General features: G+C 40.3%; 2 protein-coding genes across 2 annotated transcripts; one reads left to right on the top strand and one right to left on the bottom strand.

Moving 5' to 3' along the window:
* Positions 1-2,043: 2,043 nt before the first annotated feature.
* itfg2 (integrin alpha FG-GAP repeat containing 2) lies at positions 2,044-13,185 on the bottom strand. Its single transcript, XM_079655184.1, has 12 exons — positions 12,766-13,185; positions 11,806-11,901; positions 11,683-11,724; positions 11,411-11,588; positions 11,192-11,331; positions 10,474-10,622; positions 10,296-10,390; positions 10,117-10,170; positions 7,728-7,819; positions 7,280-7,397; positions 5,063-5,236; positions 2,044-2,487 (listed from the first exon to the last, which is right to left on the bottom strand). Exons 1-12 carry the CDS (start codon positions 12,859-12,861, stop codon positions 2,420-2,422), a joined length of 1,302 nt encoding a protein of 433 aa, XP_079511310.1. The 5' UTR covers positions 12,862-13,185; the 3' UTR covers positions 2,044-2,419.
* A 3,087-nt stretch (positions 13,186-16,272) lies between these two features.
* ascl1a (achaete-scute family bHLH transcription factor 1a) lies at positions 16,273-17,855 on the top strand. Its single transcript, XM_079655185.1, has 2 exons — positions 16,273-17,181; positions 17,287-17,855. The coding sequence occupies exon 1, from the start codon at positions 16,569-16,571 to the stop codon at positions 17,166-17,168; it is 600 nt and encodes a 199-aa protein (XP_079511311.1). The 5' UTR covers positions 16,273-16,568; the 3' UTR covers positions 17,169-17,181; positions 17,287-17,855.
* Positions 17,856-17,861: the final 6 nt, after the last annotated feature.

Raw genomic sequence — 17,861 nt, 5'->3', positions numbered from 1 at the left:
AGAGGGGTATGAGCAGTATGAGGCATGGCTACAATGGATGATCCGTTTGGTATTTTGAAAAAAAAACTTCAGACATGTTTTTTATAGGTATGGTCCTACAATATATTTTTCCAATATAGCATGATAGGTCCACTTTAAAACACACACGAGTCCAAACTAACAGACCTAAATCCATAGAAAACTGATAGAATCCATAAGAAAAACAACACGGTCAATGGCCTGGCGCTGCGTGCCCATTAATGGTCATAAACACACATTGGTCTGAGCTTACTGCACAGGAATGCTCTTATAAGGACAAGCAGCAGCTGAATGTGTTGACTGTGTGATACAACGCTGTGATAATTTATCACAGCGTACATTACAAAAAACTAGCTTGTTTTATGATGTACAAAGATGAAACAGTAATTAATAACCCTTTAAGTGCTGGTGTTAGTGCCAATGCTCTTATAATTGTGTAGGTAATTATTGAGCTCTATTAAGGCATGCATTACGATATAATAAAATTTAAAAATGGTAAAAACCTATTTTTGTACACTCCTGTTTGAATTACGGCTTTATATTACATTTGAGCTTTAATTCTGTCAAAAAACAAGTGGCACAAACAAAAGGTGACTAAACATTTTGATTGACTCTGAGTGTCGTTCTATATGTGAAGTCTCCCCCTCCTCTAGTCTAAAGGGCAGAAACACCAGAGAGATGAGGGGCTACAGGACACCTGAGCCTGTGTTTACCCTTTACACACACACTCTAATTTATATTGCATGAGAGAAAGAGAGGCAGTGTACATGGATGGTTATAGGATCCCCCATCGAGTACAGTGGGTGAATCCCTCACTAACTCATCGTCACACCCTGCAGGCGCTGACTGACAACACTGCTGCCATGTAAATAAATGTGTATTATGTAACATCTGAAGTGCCTTATATCTTTGGGATCCTGCACCAGATAAAAGAAAATGTTAAAAGGCTTCAAAGGATAAAAAGAAAGTGGGTAACTGCATACACGTTTGATCTTTTTCACCAGAAAAGGGTCGCCGATTTGAAAGCAGAGATTAGCATTTTATAAACTGTCACGGTTTCCTGGTGTTACATTTTTTATATAAAATTGGATAATGGAGGAATGAGAAAAATAACTATAATATTATTTGTAAAACACAATTTCAAATGAGAATTTCTTAACAAATGTTTCTCTAGTGTTCTTCAACACAATTCCCCCCAGGGTCAAGTATTTGAATTGCATGTAACTTTAACATTTACTTGTTATAATAAATAATGTATTTTAGTTATTGATAATTAATATTTACTGAATGTGTGTGACCAACCAGACTGCTTCGGTCTTTACTTTTAACTCCGTCTCACTCAAACACATTTCTTTTAACCTCCGTATTAGTGAAGCAAATATACATCATGATAGCCGTCAAGCTTTATACAGCCCAAAAGTCAAATGCATTTTTACCAAAGACTACTGCAGACAGCATGATTTTCGAGCTATTTATGACCCACATCAGACACATCATATGGACTGAGCTGCAGACAGTTCTAAGACAAAAGACAACCTTATGACAGCTGCATTTAAAAATGCATACTTTGTTTTCTAAGTTCCAATTTCGCACTACAGTATATTGCAATGGCGATTTAGTCAAGAAGGCCAAAGTGCAAGGTTATATAATAGTGATGACGAGGATTGTTTGCATCTTCATGCTTCTTACAGCAATACCTTTTAGTAAGTGAGAATTAAGACTTTTAAATACCTAATTCTCCACCTGGAAGACTCATTTTGCACTCTCAGGACTTAATGCAAGAAGGTTAACAGAAAGAATGTGCACTTTAGACAGCAGCATAATGCCAACGCTGGTTCTCCTCACTCAGTCAACATTGTTTTCCAAATGTCCCCTCCATTGTACCTCATGCTGTTCTCCTCCCTCAGCAACCTGGGTTAATGAATAGCGATGAGCGAGGCAGTTCGTACAGCCAGCAGCGAGCGGATCAGAAACCTGAACCTGACACGTCCGTCTGCTGGGAACACAATAACAAGCGGCACAGGACACATTCATCCAGTGTTTATTAACAGAGTATTTACAGGCAGGGGGACACAGGGACAGCAGTGTGTCGATGTGTGTGTCGATGTGTGTGTCGATGTGTGTGTCGATGTGTGTGTTGATGTGTGTGTCGATGTGTGTGTCGATGTGTGTGTCGATGTGTGTGTTGATGTGTGTGTCGATGTGTGTGTTGATGTGTGTGTCGATGTGTGTGTTGATGTGTGTGTTGATGTGTGTGTTGATGTGTATGTCGATGTGTGTGTCGATGTGTGTGTCGATGTGTGTGTTGATGTGTGTGTCGATGTGTGTGTTGATGTGTGTGTCGATGTGTGTGTTGATGTGTGTGTTGATGTGTGTGTCGATGTGTGTGTTGATGTGTGTGTTAAGGGTGCAAATCGTTGTAGAGAACATTTGTCACCGCTGCTCTAACTGCTGCCGGGTCCTCAGTATCTGTGGAGGAAAACACAAACGTTAACACAAACACTCACACTGTGTGACAGGATAAACATTAAGGGGACTTTCTCACCGGTTAAAGCTTGTTCTTCGTTGATAGGGAGGCAAACTGGTTATGAAAACTACGCATTTCTGAGATTAGAGTCCCAAATTAACGAATAAAAGAATGAAAACATTGTGTTTCGTTTGGCTAGAGCCACAGCACTACAGTTTGCTGGTTGAATCAAACTGACATCAGCTTGTTGGTTATCATGCCTTTATGGGATTAACTCATCAAATGTAACTTTGCAATTTGATTTGTCAATAAGGAAATACTTTGCCGTGAATTTGGCCTATTCAGAAGGGAAACGAAACACTAACATAGATGAGTGAATACGCTGTTGTGCATCAGAAACGATCATACAGTGGACAGATGAAGGATATCTTCATGTTCCTACTGTCACATCGCTTCACTTCACTGTGCATGTGGCATTCCCTGTTAATGAGGTTGATAAAGCTTGCAAATTAAAGCAATCTGGATCCTTAAGAGTTTTTTAACGTATATTTGTGAATTTAATCTTGGAAATTCTGTGTCTGAAAATGACCATACATATACTTAGAATAGCCCAAGTATGTAATTGTAAGCTATAGAGAAACTAATGGAAACCAGCTGAACATAGCAGCAAGTGTCTATGTTCAGAAACCTTCCTATTTTCAAGGTAAACAAACAGCAGGGAAGAAACTGAGAGCTACTAAGACTGCATATGATATTAAATGCACTTCAAGCCTCTTTTATCTCACCTTCGTTGACGTTCCCCATTGTTATTCTTCAAAGATGCAAATCCTAATATCCCATCCTCCTGGTTTTATTTTGTAGTAAAATGTCTTCTCCTCTCATTATTTTGTACCTGGATTGCAACACTACACATTTTCCACCCTGGCTACAAGCTCATGAAATCCGGGTCAACAGAAACACAACAGGCCCAGAGGTTGAATTATTAACAGAGGCAGCAGGAAGCTCGCTAACACCATCACGAGGCTTCACAAAATCAGCTGGAACGTCTTCTCCTACTGATCATGTGATGTGTGTCATCATCGTTTTTTCCACACTACATGGGTTTCCACTCATTTAGCTTTGCTCTTGTGACATGATGCGGTCTGCTAGCTGGTCATCCATGCAGAAAAAAAAGACTAATTTGTATGATAATTCAGATTTCAGGAAATGAACAGGAAATAAATAGCCTTTGTGTGCATTCACAATCATTAACCAACGTATGGACTTAGTGTCAGTCAGGAGGATTGTGTTTGGAAACAAGCCGGACGGCGGTGTGCTGCCTCTCTAAGAATACTTCAGTCTTTGGATTTAAGGGTTATGATGAGTGAATTAGATCTTTGATCTTTCCCTGTACGTTTGTGTTTAGATGTGTTAAGGAGAATCCAGATAAAACAATGTTGATAAATGATAAGAAAGATTGAAAACTATGGGGAGGAAAAATAATTTTCAGCTCAAAACGAGAGAAATGGCTTGTGTCAGTCAATGAAAGAAATGTAGGATTTATTGAAAATGCTTAAGGACTAATTTATTTATACATTTCAAAATACTAGATTTCTTTATGGCAACCATGGCTGTTCTGTTTTTCTTTTATTTGTTTCCTTTTTCTGATTGTAAAAATGTCACACGTTTATTTCACAATACTTGTGTTTGTATACACAAAAACCTAATAAATATTCAAATGAAATAAAGGAAAAGAGAATGTCTGAACCAACATTTTATGGCATTGCATCAATAGTTTTTGAGATATTTCAGATGGATGGAGAGAAAAACAAGTGACCGCATCTAAAGATACTTGTAGTACCATAACTAATATCTAACATCTTCAGTGGACGGGTGGCGCAGTGGTCTGTGCGTTTGATCATCAGATCAAGGTGGCGTTGGGGAGCTCCAGTTCGAAACCCGCTCCAGCCGCCACTGCATCAGGCCGTTGTGTCCTTGGGCAAGACACTTCACCCGAATTTGCTCCTGTGGGTATTGTCCACAGTACATGTATAATATCAATGTGTACTTGTAAAAGCGCCTTGATGACTTTGAGGTGTGAAGATGGCCGGTGTGGCGCAGTGCGCTGTGCAATGATGATCAGATCAAGGGGGTGAAACCCGCTGCGTCTGTAAAGCCATTATGTCCTTGGGCAAGACACTTGAAATTGCTCCTGTGGGTATTGTATGACCATTACATGTATGTGTATCTGTAAAGCGCTTTGAGTCATTGATAAAGCGCTATAATAAATATAAGGATTATTATTATTATCTAAGAGGAATGGATTGAATGCGAGAACATTGGTGAATATTGTTGCTGCGTGAGAGACCTCATGCAAGCATTACAAATCTGTCATGTTGGGACTGTTTTACTCTTCCCTCCTCATTAGTATTCAGGTCAGGGTCTGAGTATAACTGGATGTCTGACTAATTGACTACAAAGAGCCACAGTTAGTGTGTGTCCAATTTAAAACAACAAGCAGAGGAGCTGTCAGAGTGAGTGTGCTGAAGGATGCTCCAATCAGAGCTGATCATCTTCCTAATGACTGACTCTACTCACCGACTCCCAGCAGCTTCAGTCCCTCTTTAAACTCGGGGTTGTCCTCCAGCACTCGCAGCATGTTGCTGGACTCCATGCGCTCCAGCTCCACCTTCCAGTAGATGTAGATTTTGTGATTGAAGCTGACGTACACCAGACAGGGGCTGTTCTTCCCCTCCTTACAGGTGTACTGACCTGCAGACAGTCACACAGGAGCCTCTTTACTACACATGAAATAAACATTTGACTCAATATGAAGCAGGCAGGGTGGAAATGTTTCATTAGTTTCTGAACGTTCTGTAAAGTTTCTTCATATTCATCTGTTTACAGCCCACACATTTATATATTATCAACAATAAGTGGTATTTTTATTCCAATTTAGTTTGACTTTCTGTTCATATACTTTTTTCCAGGATTCTTTCTTGCACCATTTGCACTTTTGATGTATATATTTTTGTATATTAAATGTTAAAATGTTGAAAAGCCTGGGACTTAAGATTTCCATTGCCAATAACTACACTGTAGCTAGGGTCCGTATGACACATACAACTATCTTTTGAGTCCTATAATATCCAAGCAGAGAGCACATTTTGCTGTAAGAGATACCAAATGGGGGTTTCAGGAAGTCAGTCACGGGCATATTTTCTGGGAGTTTCCACTGATAAAACCTTTCTGGGCAGAGTTTCAGAGGGCACTGAAAAGCATACATAACACGGATCCACCCTCGGAAATGTCTGCATTTTTTTCAGGCAATGCGTCATCATGAATATGTTTTGGGTATTTTCACATCATTAAGCACTCAAAAGGCCCTAGTCTCTTTGTGAACCTCCACAATTCAGGAGTTTTTAAGACAAATTGTGCAGTAGAAAATGTCTGCAGGTGATACAATGGGGACAGTGAAATGTATGAATAACAATACTAGGTTAGAAAGAATTATATAAAACAGAATGTAAAATGTAATCCTGTACCGAGGATAATATATAGATACGGTAAATAACATTTCTCATTTTCTGGGTTAAATATATAAGACCTTACTGGACCTATGTTATGCTTGTATATGTATCTCCTGTTAATGTAGTGTTAAAATAATTTCCTGTCAAGTCTTCTCTCTACTTGTATTGCCCATTTTACTCTCCAAATGTAAAATGTTATTAATTGTTTGAAAGAAATCAGTGGGCACCAGAAGAAATAAAATTGCTTCTGTTCTGAAAAAAAGTAATTAGATAAATAGTTGGAAGCAAAGCTGTGATATAGTGCTATGTGAATCCCAATGAACACATCAGCAACGCCTGGATGCTGATGTGTCTCTGTGGCAGCTTCCAGACAAACACAGAAAACACCATCCAATCTGCTCTGATGTTCACAGAGCAGCAGAGAGGACGGGAGGGGTTAACTGTTCACACACACACACACACACACACACACACACACACACACACACACACACACACACACACACACACACACACACACACACACACACACACACACACACACACACACACACACACACACACACACACACACACACACACACACACACACACACACACACACACACACACCACTAACTACTGTCTGTGTGTCATATTAGCTCTCTAAATAAACTGTGGCTTGTTCAAACACTGCAGAGATATTTGAAAAGGACGGAGAGAGAAAACAAGACCTGGGTGAAACCAAAGCAAAAGACGCCACCTACTGGTGTCTGATATTACTGCAGAGAAGCTAAATGCATGTATTGCAATAATAACAACCCAGATATCTGTTTGAAATGTGGAATATGCAAGGCAACATGTTTTCATCGAGTTAATAAGATAAACACGTTCTGGGAACATTTCACATTTATAAAAGAAGATGCAATGAACTTTGGAGTCAAAGGTGTCCTTTTTAGGTTGTTATCCAAAATAACATAAGTAACAGAATGTAATTGTATTCTCAACTTAGAGTTTATATGTTTGTAAATTGATAAAGTTATGTTTATAATATACGTTTCTTGAAAATACAAGCCGAATAAGGTTTTCCACTGTACTTATTGAAATGTACGTGCAGTATTCTTGCCTTTTGGTCTTGGTTGCATTAAAGTCCCAGCTTAATGAAATGTAATGTAAAGAAATGGTAAGACCAAAGGGTGTGGGATGCTGTACACACTGTGAATTCACCTGAGATAAATGTTTAATTGGTGATTTTAGGCTGTTTAAAATTTGATTATAAAAACGGAAATATGATTAGGTCTCTCACCCGCACAGAAGGCGTTGACGTTCTCGTCGAACTGGAAGCGCACCGCGGTCCGGTTGTGGTCGATGATGTATGTTTGACCGTCCCAGGCACACGCCACCACCTCCTCTCTGCCGTCTCCCTGACAACACACACATCCTCGCCGTGATTATCTAAACAAGAAGAGCCTCTCCAAACTACTTGAAATGCTGATGTTAAATGGTGATTGAACAATCACTATTAAAATGTGATTCATCGTTAAAGAGGAATACAAGTGTTTAACTGCCCTCTCAGAAAGGTTTAAGCCTCTGAGTGGTCACATGTGTGCTAATAGCGATGTCAGAGAATACAACTATACATAACTGCAGCAAGGGGAGGAGTGAAAACAGCATTAATAAGATTTTGACTGCTGTTAAAGTCTATTTTAAATCAGAAGTTGAAAATAATTGTATCTTAATTCACACGGACTCACAGTGACGTCGAGTTTCTGCAGAGCGAACAGCTGATGATCCACCTGGACCGACCACAGGAGCTGCTCCGAGCTGTCCATCAGCTTCAGGGTGCCTGGAACATGTTCAAAGAGAGGTAAGTATCATATCAAAGCACTTTTTATCATTTTGCATGTGCATCTATTATAAATAAAGAATACGTCAAGAAGTATGAAAAGAGTATTTAAATGTACAAACATTTATTTTTCTGAGAATAATTTTGTTTTTCTTCAAATACAAAGTGCTGTTTTTGACTTCTTTTAGACATCAAGAGCAAGGTCCATATGTCTCTGACTTTTAAAACTACACATCTATAATTATGGAGCTACATGATTCTTAAAAAAGGACACAGGAGAACTAATTTAACCAAGTCCACTTCTGTTTCCTCTGGTAATGAATCTTCAACCTGAAATGGTTTTATAACTCCCTGGCTGCAGTCGAATAGTCCATTTAGCTTAGGAACCTTCCTAACGGAGTGACATGACCCGGAAGTCCCTCAGTGGCCGCCATGATAAGTGCCGTTTGAATTCTCTAGATCGTAGGAAAGGAGGTTTCAAACTTCCTTTATAACCTCCTTTACCTTAGGAACCACTGGACCTCCCTTGACGAAAGGAGAGGGGAAAATGCTGCCCCACAATGCCTTGCGGGCGGCCGCAGCATTTGCCGTCACACAACAGTCGGCCGTTCACGGAAACAACCGATTATGCCCGAGAAATGATATCATGAAAGTTACGGTGCTTTTTAAAACGTATGTGGTAAGTTGCCAAAGTGCTTTGTTTTGAACGTTCATCAGTATTATAATCAAAAAGAGAAATATGAATGTTAGTTTTTACTGAAATGATCAAATAAAGTCAACATTTCACAGTCTTTACTTAGCTGTGTGGAGTTTGTTCAACTTTTAAAAGATGTTTGAATGGTGATATACACAGTGATAGATGTTAAGGACTAACGTTTATAATAAATACATTTGTATTGATTTTAAGATCTTTTCATAGTTCATACGTATTTGGATCATTTGTATTAATGTGGACCGGAGGGAGAGGGTGACGAGCATAAGTTTCACTTTCCTTTTTTATTTCAATTCAAACTTTGGTCATGAAGGATATGTTTCTCTGTTGTCCACGTTCATAAAGCATAAAACAACAGCATCAGAGCACGGTGCAGAATCTCTAGATGAGTCCCTCGTTCTTATTAAACATCCATGTTGTAGTCCGTTGTATAGAAAACTGTAGTTTCCATAGTTTCTTCACAGCAGCAGACGCACATTCATGACGTCCGCTGGCGCATCATAAACACGTCGGATAGTGAAAGTGCAGTCGGATTCTCTAAAGTACCGCAGCCTCGTCTCCTAAATCCTTTTTGATTCTCCTATCCACTATCCCTTAACCCCGTGACGTTTCACTCAGAGGTCAAGGAATAGACGATAGGGTTAGACGATAGGAGCTGATTTTTGGACTATCCGACCGCAACCCCTCTTCTGCGATGGCTCGTCATGCTGTCAGTGAGATGGAGTTGTGAGAGTATTATATTGGCAGCCAAAGTCTGAAGTGATGATAACCCAGTGGATCCTCTGCTTTAAATATTGATGCAGTCTCCAGCTGGAGGATCGACACTGACAGACACTGGTGTGTGCAGGGGGGGGGTTACCACAAATAGCATCACTACTACTGCAAATACAGCAAGAGGCGCACAGACAAATAGCTCCCATAGAGTCAGAAGGTACATTTTGCTAAGCAACCTTTTTAGATTAAGGTTCTTTCATATGTAGATTATAATAAGGGGGAAATATATATTGTATATTTGCAGAGGAGTAAACATGAAGTCATACATATTTAAGAGTGACTCATTGATTGGACAGTTTTCATGCCTGCTATCCTGCAGAATCAGCCCCATGTGAAGTGAGGAAAACAAATATGTAGACTAATGGCCAATTATGGAGCTGATGAGTGGGCATGTGTCTGTTTTAAGGGCTTCAAGTCATTTTGTTTCCATAAATGGTTAATCTGTAGGTTTTCCATGTTACTGATTATTGATGATTAATTATATGGATAATAAAATGTCTGAAAATAGTAAAAAATGTACATTCCAGTTACTTTTTCATTTCTGTTCAGTCACTACAAAAACCTAAAGTTATTAATTATCATTAATAGTTGAAGATAGTTTTTTAGTGGATGTACTAATCAATAAGTCAACTTATCATTGAAGCTTTATTATTCATATTCACCCGCGTGACAAACAAATGAAAAAACTAAATCAACTCTTTAGTCAAATTTACCAGAGTTCATTTGAACTGAAGTAGCCAAGTAAGGAAACATGACAAATATATTCATCTTACAGCCAAAAAGAGCCATTTTTTTTAAATGAATGACTTACCATCTAACGTACAGAGAGCAAACAGCCCACATTTAGACGACTCCTCTTTTGAACCTGATGAAAAACAAAGAAAGAAATGTATAATAAGATTATGGTTGCCACTCTTTAAGTGATTTATATTTAGTGTTGTTTATAGTAAAGGAACATATAGATGACTAACTGGCAGTACTGTTCAGTACCTTTACTGATGCTGCCGATCAGGTGCGTGGAGACATTCTTGTTGTGTATCCGCCCGGTGGACAGATGGAGAACAACATCTCTGGAGGGTCCCTCACTGAGAGCAAATGGAATTAAAGCATGTTTAATATCAGTTTCTCACGTCTACACCTCTATAGCTTTTGTCTGAACAGTGTCTACCTCCCGGGGGTGGGGGGGGCCTCCTCCCCCGAGCTGCAGGAGTCCTGCTGGGTCCAGGAACACAGCAGAATGGCGTATCCGCAGCCGGGCTGAGACACCATCAGCTCCGGCAGACCCTCCGGACCGGGGTTCACCGACAGACTGTCCACCTGCACCACAGACAGTACAATAACCACTGAATGTATCTTTGATGGAATGGATGGTAAGATAATAATAGTACAGGATCAAAAAGTTAAATAATGTCCAAAACAAGTTAGAAAAGCCCAGGGTGATGTCTTCTATTGATTAGATAATTGACGGTTAATACACAATCCAAATGCTTTTAATTCATTTAGGATACATGCATCCAAAATGTGTTACACTGTAACATAAGTCCAACATCTTCTCATGTTTAAAATACTAAATGGAAAAAAAATACACATTTGGTTAGTTTTTGATTGCTTTGACATTTTTTTATTTAGACGTTATAAATATGTTGAATGAAGGCATGACAAACTTATACTGTCCTTATGAGTCTACTGACATTTGATAAATACTGTTGTGTTAACTACCAGCCCTTTATCCATTTAGTATACAGCAACAATGTTTGTCTAATAAGTTCTCTGACTGTACCATATGTTCTGTTTGTTCTATTAAAAAACGACATTAAGCCGTTTTAAGGTTTGCACCTTACATTTTCAGTCACCATATGTTGAGATAATAATGAGATGCAGTGTACCTGCCCCTCCAGAAGCCATTTCTTTAGCAGAACCAGCTGACCGGTTCCCGTCTCTGAGCCCTCAGTCGGTTCCTCCCAGCGGAACGCTCTCACCACCCGGTCTGTGTATCCCACCACCAGCTCATTGCGGCCATCTCCATCTACAACAAAGACACAATCTGTAGTCAGACTCAAAGAGCAACACACACTTAACAAATAACATATAAGAGAGTTATTCACCAATATCGCTTATGAGGATGACTTTAGTGTTGGCGGGAATATGTTGGGTGAAGAGGGGCTTCTGGTCATCGGGGGACATGAATTCATGCTGACTGGATGAATCTGATTTACTAGCAGAGGCAGCTGTCAGGTCGAAGAGGTGGAACCAGCCCTCCGCACCAACAGCCACCACAAAGTTCTGACAAATAGAGAGGAGAGCACAATGTTAGGAACATAACCCACAACATATTCACAACAATCTGCTGCTGATCATGTATCACTTTCTAACTTACCCTTCCTTTGTTGCACACATCTCCAACTGCAACACAGGTCAGCTGGCAAAATAAGACACATTTTTATGAGAGAAAGAAATACACTTTATTAAACCATAAACGTTCTCTGGTTTCTGTACTGACCATGCCCACACAGGTTCTTGTGACCCAGGGTTTGGAGTCATCGTTCTTGTACACAAACAGCTTCCCGTTGGTGTCTCCTACAACCAGCTCATTCAGCTGCAGTGCATGGAGACAGAACGCACATTTGTTATACTGGTACATTAAAGTGATTTTAATAGGGGTTTAGGTCCTGTTTAAACCATGTGTTTCAGGTGTTTCATCAAGGAGACAAAATCAATATCAAAAGCTGCATGGACACTGAAATAACACTCCCAAAACAATACATTGAATAAAGCTATGATTTTTTGACATTACATATTCAGGTGCATTCACAGAAAAGGTCAATATGCAGACTACACCTCATGTTTTTTAAAGAGTGTGGGTTTTATATCAAGTACTAGCACTATTAATGTACATCAGCACATACAAATAAAATGGAGGGCTATTTTTTCCACCACTATTCAATATTGGTTAGGTGGTTAATATTTTGGTTACAAAACATTCAAAAAAATTGAGAAACAACTTAATCAAAGTGTCATATAGCCAAAGATAATGTCTCACAATTGCCTTTTCGTCAGAACAGCTGTGAAAATGGTTGTTAAAAGTGTTATAACAAGAATGTCAAGACAAGAAAAAGAGACACATTTGTTACAAACAGAATATTGGTCCAATTAGGAGGCCTTCAAGTACTTATATTTCAACATTTCAAAATAAAAAAGTAAGCTTCTAAAGATAAAACATCTTGATAGCCTACCCTACTCTATGCAGAGAGAAAACCAACAGTGCATTTAAAGTATTGCAGTATCACAGCTTTACACCAAACCAAATGATTTTTGCATTTAAGCATCGTTGTCCAAGTTCGTTTGTTTACGTTGCTCGATACCCACAAGTAAACACACTTAATTTCAGCTCTGGGTGTTCATTGTAATTCACAAGCAATAAACAGATTCATCTTAAATAAAAAAAAGTAATATTACTTACCGAGTCGTTGTCTGCATCTCCCAGACATATAGCATGAGGAAACAGAGTCCCTGAAAAGTCCAAGCTGACACGTTGGACGTAGTTTACAGATCGCATATCTTCTAATGAAAACTGTATTTAAACATGTGGACAGCTGCTGTTTACATTACAGTTAGAAAAGGCAAAAATTGTTCCTGAGTCTCAAAGCTAGCTCAGCTAACTTTAGCTCATATGTTAAGGGGCTAAAATTAACTCTTGCTTCCTATAAAGAACGAGATATAACACCGCATTTGTACCTAAATGCTTCCTTTAATATATTTGTTGAATTGGTGCTAAGCATGGATGTTTAATAGTTGTATAGTGGCTCGCTACTTCCTCGTAAACAAAATCATGTGACCTCAGAAAGTACGGCAGCCGAGGAGAGACCAACTGTCTCTTTCGCAAAAATGTGCCCGGTTATTCTCACAAAAACGTGTTCTTTATTACACTCTATGTGGATGATAGACACATTAAAAAAATATCAATGCCATGGCTAACACTTCGAATTTTGTCATGTGGATTCTTAATTCCCAACAAATGCAGAGTTGTTCTTTTGCAAAAACAGATTTATTTTCCAAAACCATGTTCATAATTTTTGTCCAGTGCAGGAATTGATGAAACTTTTAATTTTTTTTGTTTTTTCATTTATGTATCATATTTCTACTATAACTTTGTTTGGAAGTACAGTTTTGCAAACTTGGGGGAAAGTTGTATTTTAATCCCAGTGTAGAGCCACTGTTGTCCTCTAGAGGGAGACGTTCAATCACAACTTAATTGTCAGGCAGAAAACAGCTCATTTTAACATCAGAGATGAGGCAGGGGTCCACTATGAATTGGTATAATGTTGGTTCTTTGGGAAACACCTGGACATTGACCTCCACCATTTATCTCTTCACACGTATTCTTGTTATAGGTGATAAACACAAAGTGTACCTGTGCCCTTATATGAATGGTGGGAAAAACGAATAGCTGATCACAAAAAAAGTGAATTGTTACTTTCAGTAAAACTTATTTGAGATGATAGACCTATAAACATACAATTCGTCATAAAACAATTGTAATTCTGAAATGTATACTCAAAGATCTAATATTCGTATACAAAAGTACTATAATTACAATTTACCGCAACAAAAGTTTTGAATAGCCTTTGTATAATAGTTCAAACACTGCATTTATTATGTTAGATAACAAGAGTAACTGCCTTAACATAATGCTAAATATTCTCTTAACAAAATCCATAACTAATGGTGCACCTGCAGAAAGAAACAAAACTATTTTTAATGACAAATCAATTGAAGATTATTCCTCACATCACACACAAATGGATGATATGGGTACTTATGAGTTTTTGTTTTATTGTCTCCACACAGTGAACTCCCTAAAGAAAAGAGAAGAATACAGAAAGTGGTTAAAGGAGAACTCACGCGCCCAGATGTCGTATTAATTATTACACTCAGCTATGACTGGAAAGCCCCTCAAGAAGTTGAAGAAGAACAGAGAGGAGGAGGGGAGAGAGAGAGAGAGAGAGAGATAGAGAGATAGAGAGAGATAGAGAGAGAGAGAGAGAGTGAGAGAGAGAGAGAGAGAGAGAGAGAGAGAGAGAGAGAGAGAGAGAGAGAGAGAGTCCTCACAAAGCGCTAATTGGACTCTGGAAGAACACTGACAGGGCATGGATAGGTTTCAGAAAGCCGGGCGATGGTGAAGGGGTGCAGGGGGAGGCTGAATAGAACCCACGCTTCTTTTCTAAACTCTCTTGCTGGGCGAAAATAAGGGGGCGAGGGGGAGAATAAGGGGGGAGGGATATAAAAGAAAAGTATTGGTGGGGTGTGCGTGTGTATGTGTGTGTGTGGAGGGGGGGGGGGGGGCTTGGGGGTTCCTCAATGCAAGCTTGATTTTGAATGCCACTGAAAAATTGCACAATTTATTACAATCCCCTCTCGCACAGAAATAAAGAGGGGCAGGGGGAACAGAGGTCATTTGCGGGCGCGCAGAAAAACACTTGCACGCACACAGAATATATTATACTCCCGCACAGAAACACACACACGGATAGAGAAGTACAGAAAGTGAAGCGAGAGGGTATTCTCTGTCACTGCACCTACACGCATCAAACGGGCACGTACAATCACACGCACATATGCAATAGTTGTACACGTGCAGGAAATGTTTCAACATTTCAAAAATGTTTGAAACGCGGATTGGGGAGAGCCTAATGCGCAAAAACTGATAAATTAAGCAAAAACAGAAAAACAACTAGCCTAATTTTTCATGCGTTATAGAGCTTTACACATACACGCGCACATACACACACAGACACGCGCACATACACACACATAAAACACACTGAAAAAAAGAGAGGGTAATACAGTTTGGTCTTGGTTTTGTTCCGCGCTGACAGACGTGTTTTATCATTGTGCACTTTTCAAAGCGACAATAATGGACAGAACACTCCGCGTCCACGCTACAGTAACATTATCGAGTGTATCAAATCATACACAAAGCCCCTCCCAACAGCTTCTGAGGGCCCCTCCGCAGTTCTGCACCCCTCCGTTCCGCCTGTTCCAAGCTAAGGATCTGCTCTAATCAAAGTGGAAAATTCGGCCTCTGGTGCACAATGGTCCTTCAAATGAGCGGTATTCAGACGCGACTAATGTTAACAATAAAATTAGACCCCGTTTTAGTTGAAACGCCAGCGAGCATCTGATTTACATAGAGAGCTCTCAGAAAAACTCCAGCATGAGGAGCGTGGTGGTGGAGGATGTCAAATCTGGATGTTTCGCAGAGACGAGACTTCTTTCAGCATCACGGCCTGGTCCACAGCTGCAAAGAAAAATCTAAAGATAGAGGATAAACATATTTTTTACTTTTTAATATGAATTATGCACATTATTTGCACAGATCCTCATTTCTTAAGCTCTATTACTCAGAGGAACCGGGATATTTTAAAATACACCAAACAAATTATTATCTGTTCTTCAAAACACTTTCCCTTTATTTTTCTATAAATGATCAGAATCTATTTGAATACACTCTCTTGGTGTGATTGTTTTGATGTCACCTGTTGACATGAGACTTTGAAACGTAATTCGTGAATTCTCTGAACATCTCTAAAACTTAAAGTGGTCTACGTCAGCACCGTGAAACAAAGGAAGTCCTGATGTTAACTTCAAAAAAGTCCATATGACTATGACTTTTCAGCACAGATGACTGATGGGCTGATATTTGGTCAAATGTTCTATCTTCTCAAAGGTTCCGTAAATTGCCCAGTGATACAAATAATAATTACAAAACTGGAAATATAACCCGTAAAAATGTGTAAAACGGTCTGACTTAATTCACGCATTAAAATGAACACAAAAGTTTGGAACAAACACTGATGTTGTTTCTGTACTGCCTCTTGTCCTAAAACTTTGTTGGAAACGTTTCTCTCCGCTCCGCCGCTCACCTCACTGACACACTGAGATGGAAAAGAAAACAACTCACCACTGACTGTTTGTTTAGTGCTTCAAGTGGCACGCGTCCGGCGCGCGCAATGCACCGGCACCGGGGCAGGAGCCCAAGGTGAATCCACGCGACCGGAGGGCGTGGCCAGTCCCACATCCAGACGCATTGAAAAGCAGTGGCGTCTCAACTCGAGGACTCAGAGAAGCTTTGAGGAGTGTGCGAGGCATCATCCCAGAGGACTGCCCCCACTGAAACAAGCACACGTCAACACGTGAACGGCACGAGCGGGACGCACCTCCTCAAGACTTGCTGAATCTTTTTTTATTTATGTTTTACTGGGAATGGACTACACAGCCAAGATGGAGATTAACATGAGCCAGCAGCAGCTGATGCCGCCTGCCTGCTTCTTCTCCTCCGCGCAGAGCGTCCCTCTGAGCCCGAGCGGCAGCAGCAGCAGCAGCAGCGGGAAGTCAGGCTCCAAGCAGCCCAAGAGGCAGCGCTCATCCTCCCCGGAGCTGCTGCGGTGCAAGCGAAGACTGAACTTCGCGGGGTTTGGCTACAGTCTGCCGCCGCAGCAGCCGCACGCAGTGGCACGGAGGAACGAGAGGGAACGTAACCGGGTGAAGCTGGTCAACAACGGGTTCGCTACTCTGCGCGAGCACGTCCCCAACGGAGCCGCCAACAAGAAGATGAGCAAAGTGGAGACGCTGCGCTCAGCAGTGGAGTACATCCGGGCACTGCAGCAGCTGCTGGACGAACACGACGCGGTGAGCGCAGCCTTTCAGTCCGGCGTCCTGTCGCCCGCCATGTCGCAGGGATACACCGCTGACATGAACTCTATGGCAGGTTCACCGGTGTCCTCGTACTCATCGGACGAGGGCTCATACGACGCCCTCAGTCCGGAGGAGCAGGAGCTGCTGGACTTCACCAACTGGTTCTGAGCATCTATAATAGGTAAGACAAGTTATTATATCAGAATGTATAACATACATGATTATAGATGATTCAAGATAACAGTCCTGAACACTGCATTAACCTTTATTTCTTTCCTCTCCTCAGATGTATAGATCTACTCACTTCACTGTGGAGGTGCGCTTGGGATGGTCCCGGAGGAGGCAGGCTGTCCTCATGAACAAGACGCACTGTAAAAGTGTTTTCGTCCCGGGTTACCCCAGGCTCTCCCAGACAAACACGGCCTTAAAGTCCTAAAAACTCTGTGGAAATCAGGCCGGAGATCAGCGCCAAAGGATTAAAGGAAGACGGGTCTCCTGACAGCGTGGGAATCCAAGCTTCTGTGCCCATGATAAACAAAAAAGTGAAATCATGCTCTTCACATTAAAGACATTATTTAATACGTGGCTCTTTAACTATGCTAAATCCAATCACAGAATTCCAACCCTTTGGTAAACCTCGCAGACGTTTCAATTCAGAAAATGCTTCCAAGTCGAGGATTTATTCTATAAATGTCTATATCAAACGCTTTTTTGAAATATATTAAGATATTTTTGTATGTAAGAGATTTATAGATGTTTTGTACACATCCTTTTGTATATATTTTGTCTATATATTACGAAGTTGATTCTATACCTCCTGCCTATAGACGTGTAGTCTATTATTCTCTGGCTCTTCTGTTC

The sequence above is a fragment of the Notothenia rossii genome (genome assembly GCF_949606895.1).
Source record: "Notothenia rossii genome assembly, chromosome: 10".
Taxonomy (NCBI): Eukaryota; Metazoa; Chordata; class Actinopteri; order Perciformes; family Nototheniidae; genus Notothenia; species Notothenia rossii.
The sequence above is the reverse complement of the archived record's forward strand: the minus strand, read 5'-3'. Positions and strand labels throughout refer to the sequence as shown.

What these genes read in the sequence shown, in the direction of transcription:
- itfg2 (XM_079655184.1), bottom strand. Translation starts at nt 12,861, where the DNA reads ATGCGATCTGTAAACTACGTCCAACGTGTCAGCTTGGACTTTTCAGGG. An exon ending in GATCGGCAGCATCAGTAAAG is followed by an intron (nt 10,171 to 10,295) that starts GTACTGAACAGT and finishes GTTTTTCATCAG; the next exon opens with GTTCAAAAGAGGAGTCGTCT. An exon ending in ACTGAAGCTGCTGGGAGTCG is followed by an intron (nt 2,488 to 5,062) that starts GTGAGTAGAGTC and finishes TTTCCTCCACAG; the next exon opens with ATACTGAGGACCCGGCAGCA.
- ascl1a (XM_079655185.1), top strand. Translation starts at nt 16,569, where the DNA reads ATGGACTACACAGCCAAGATGGAGATTAACATGAGCCAGCAGCAGCTG.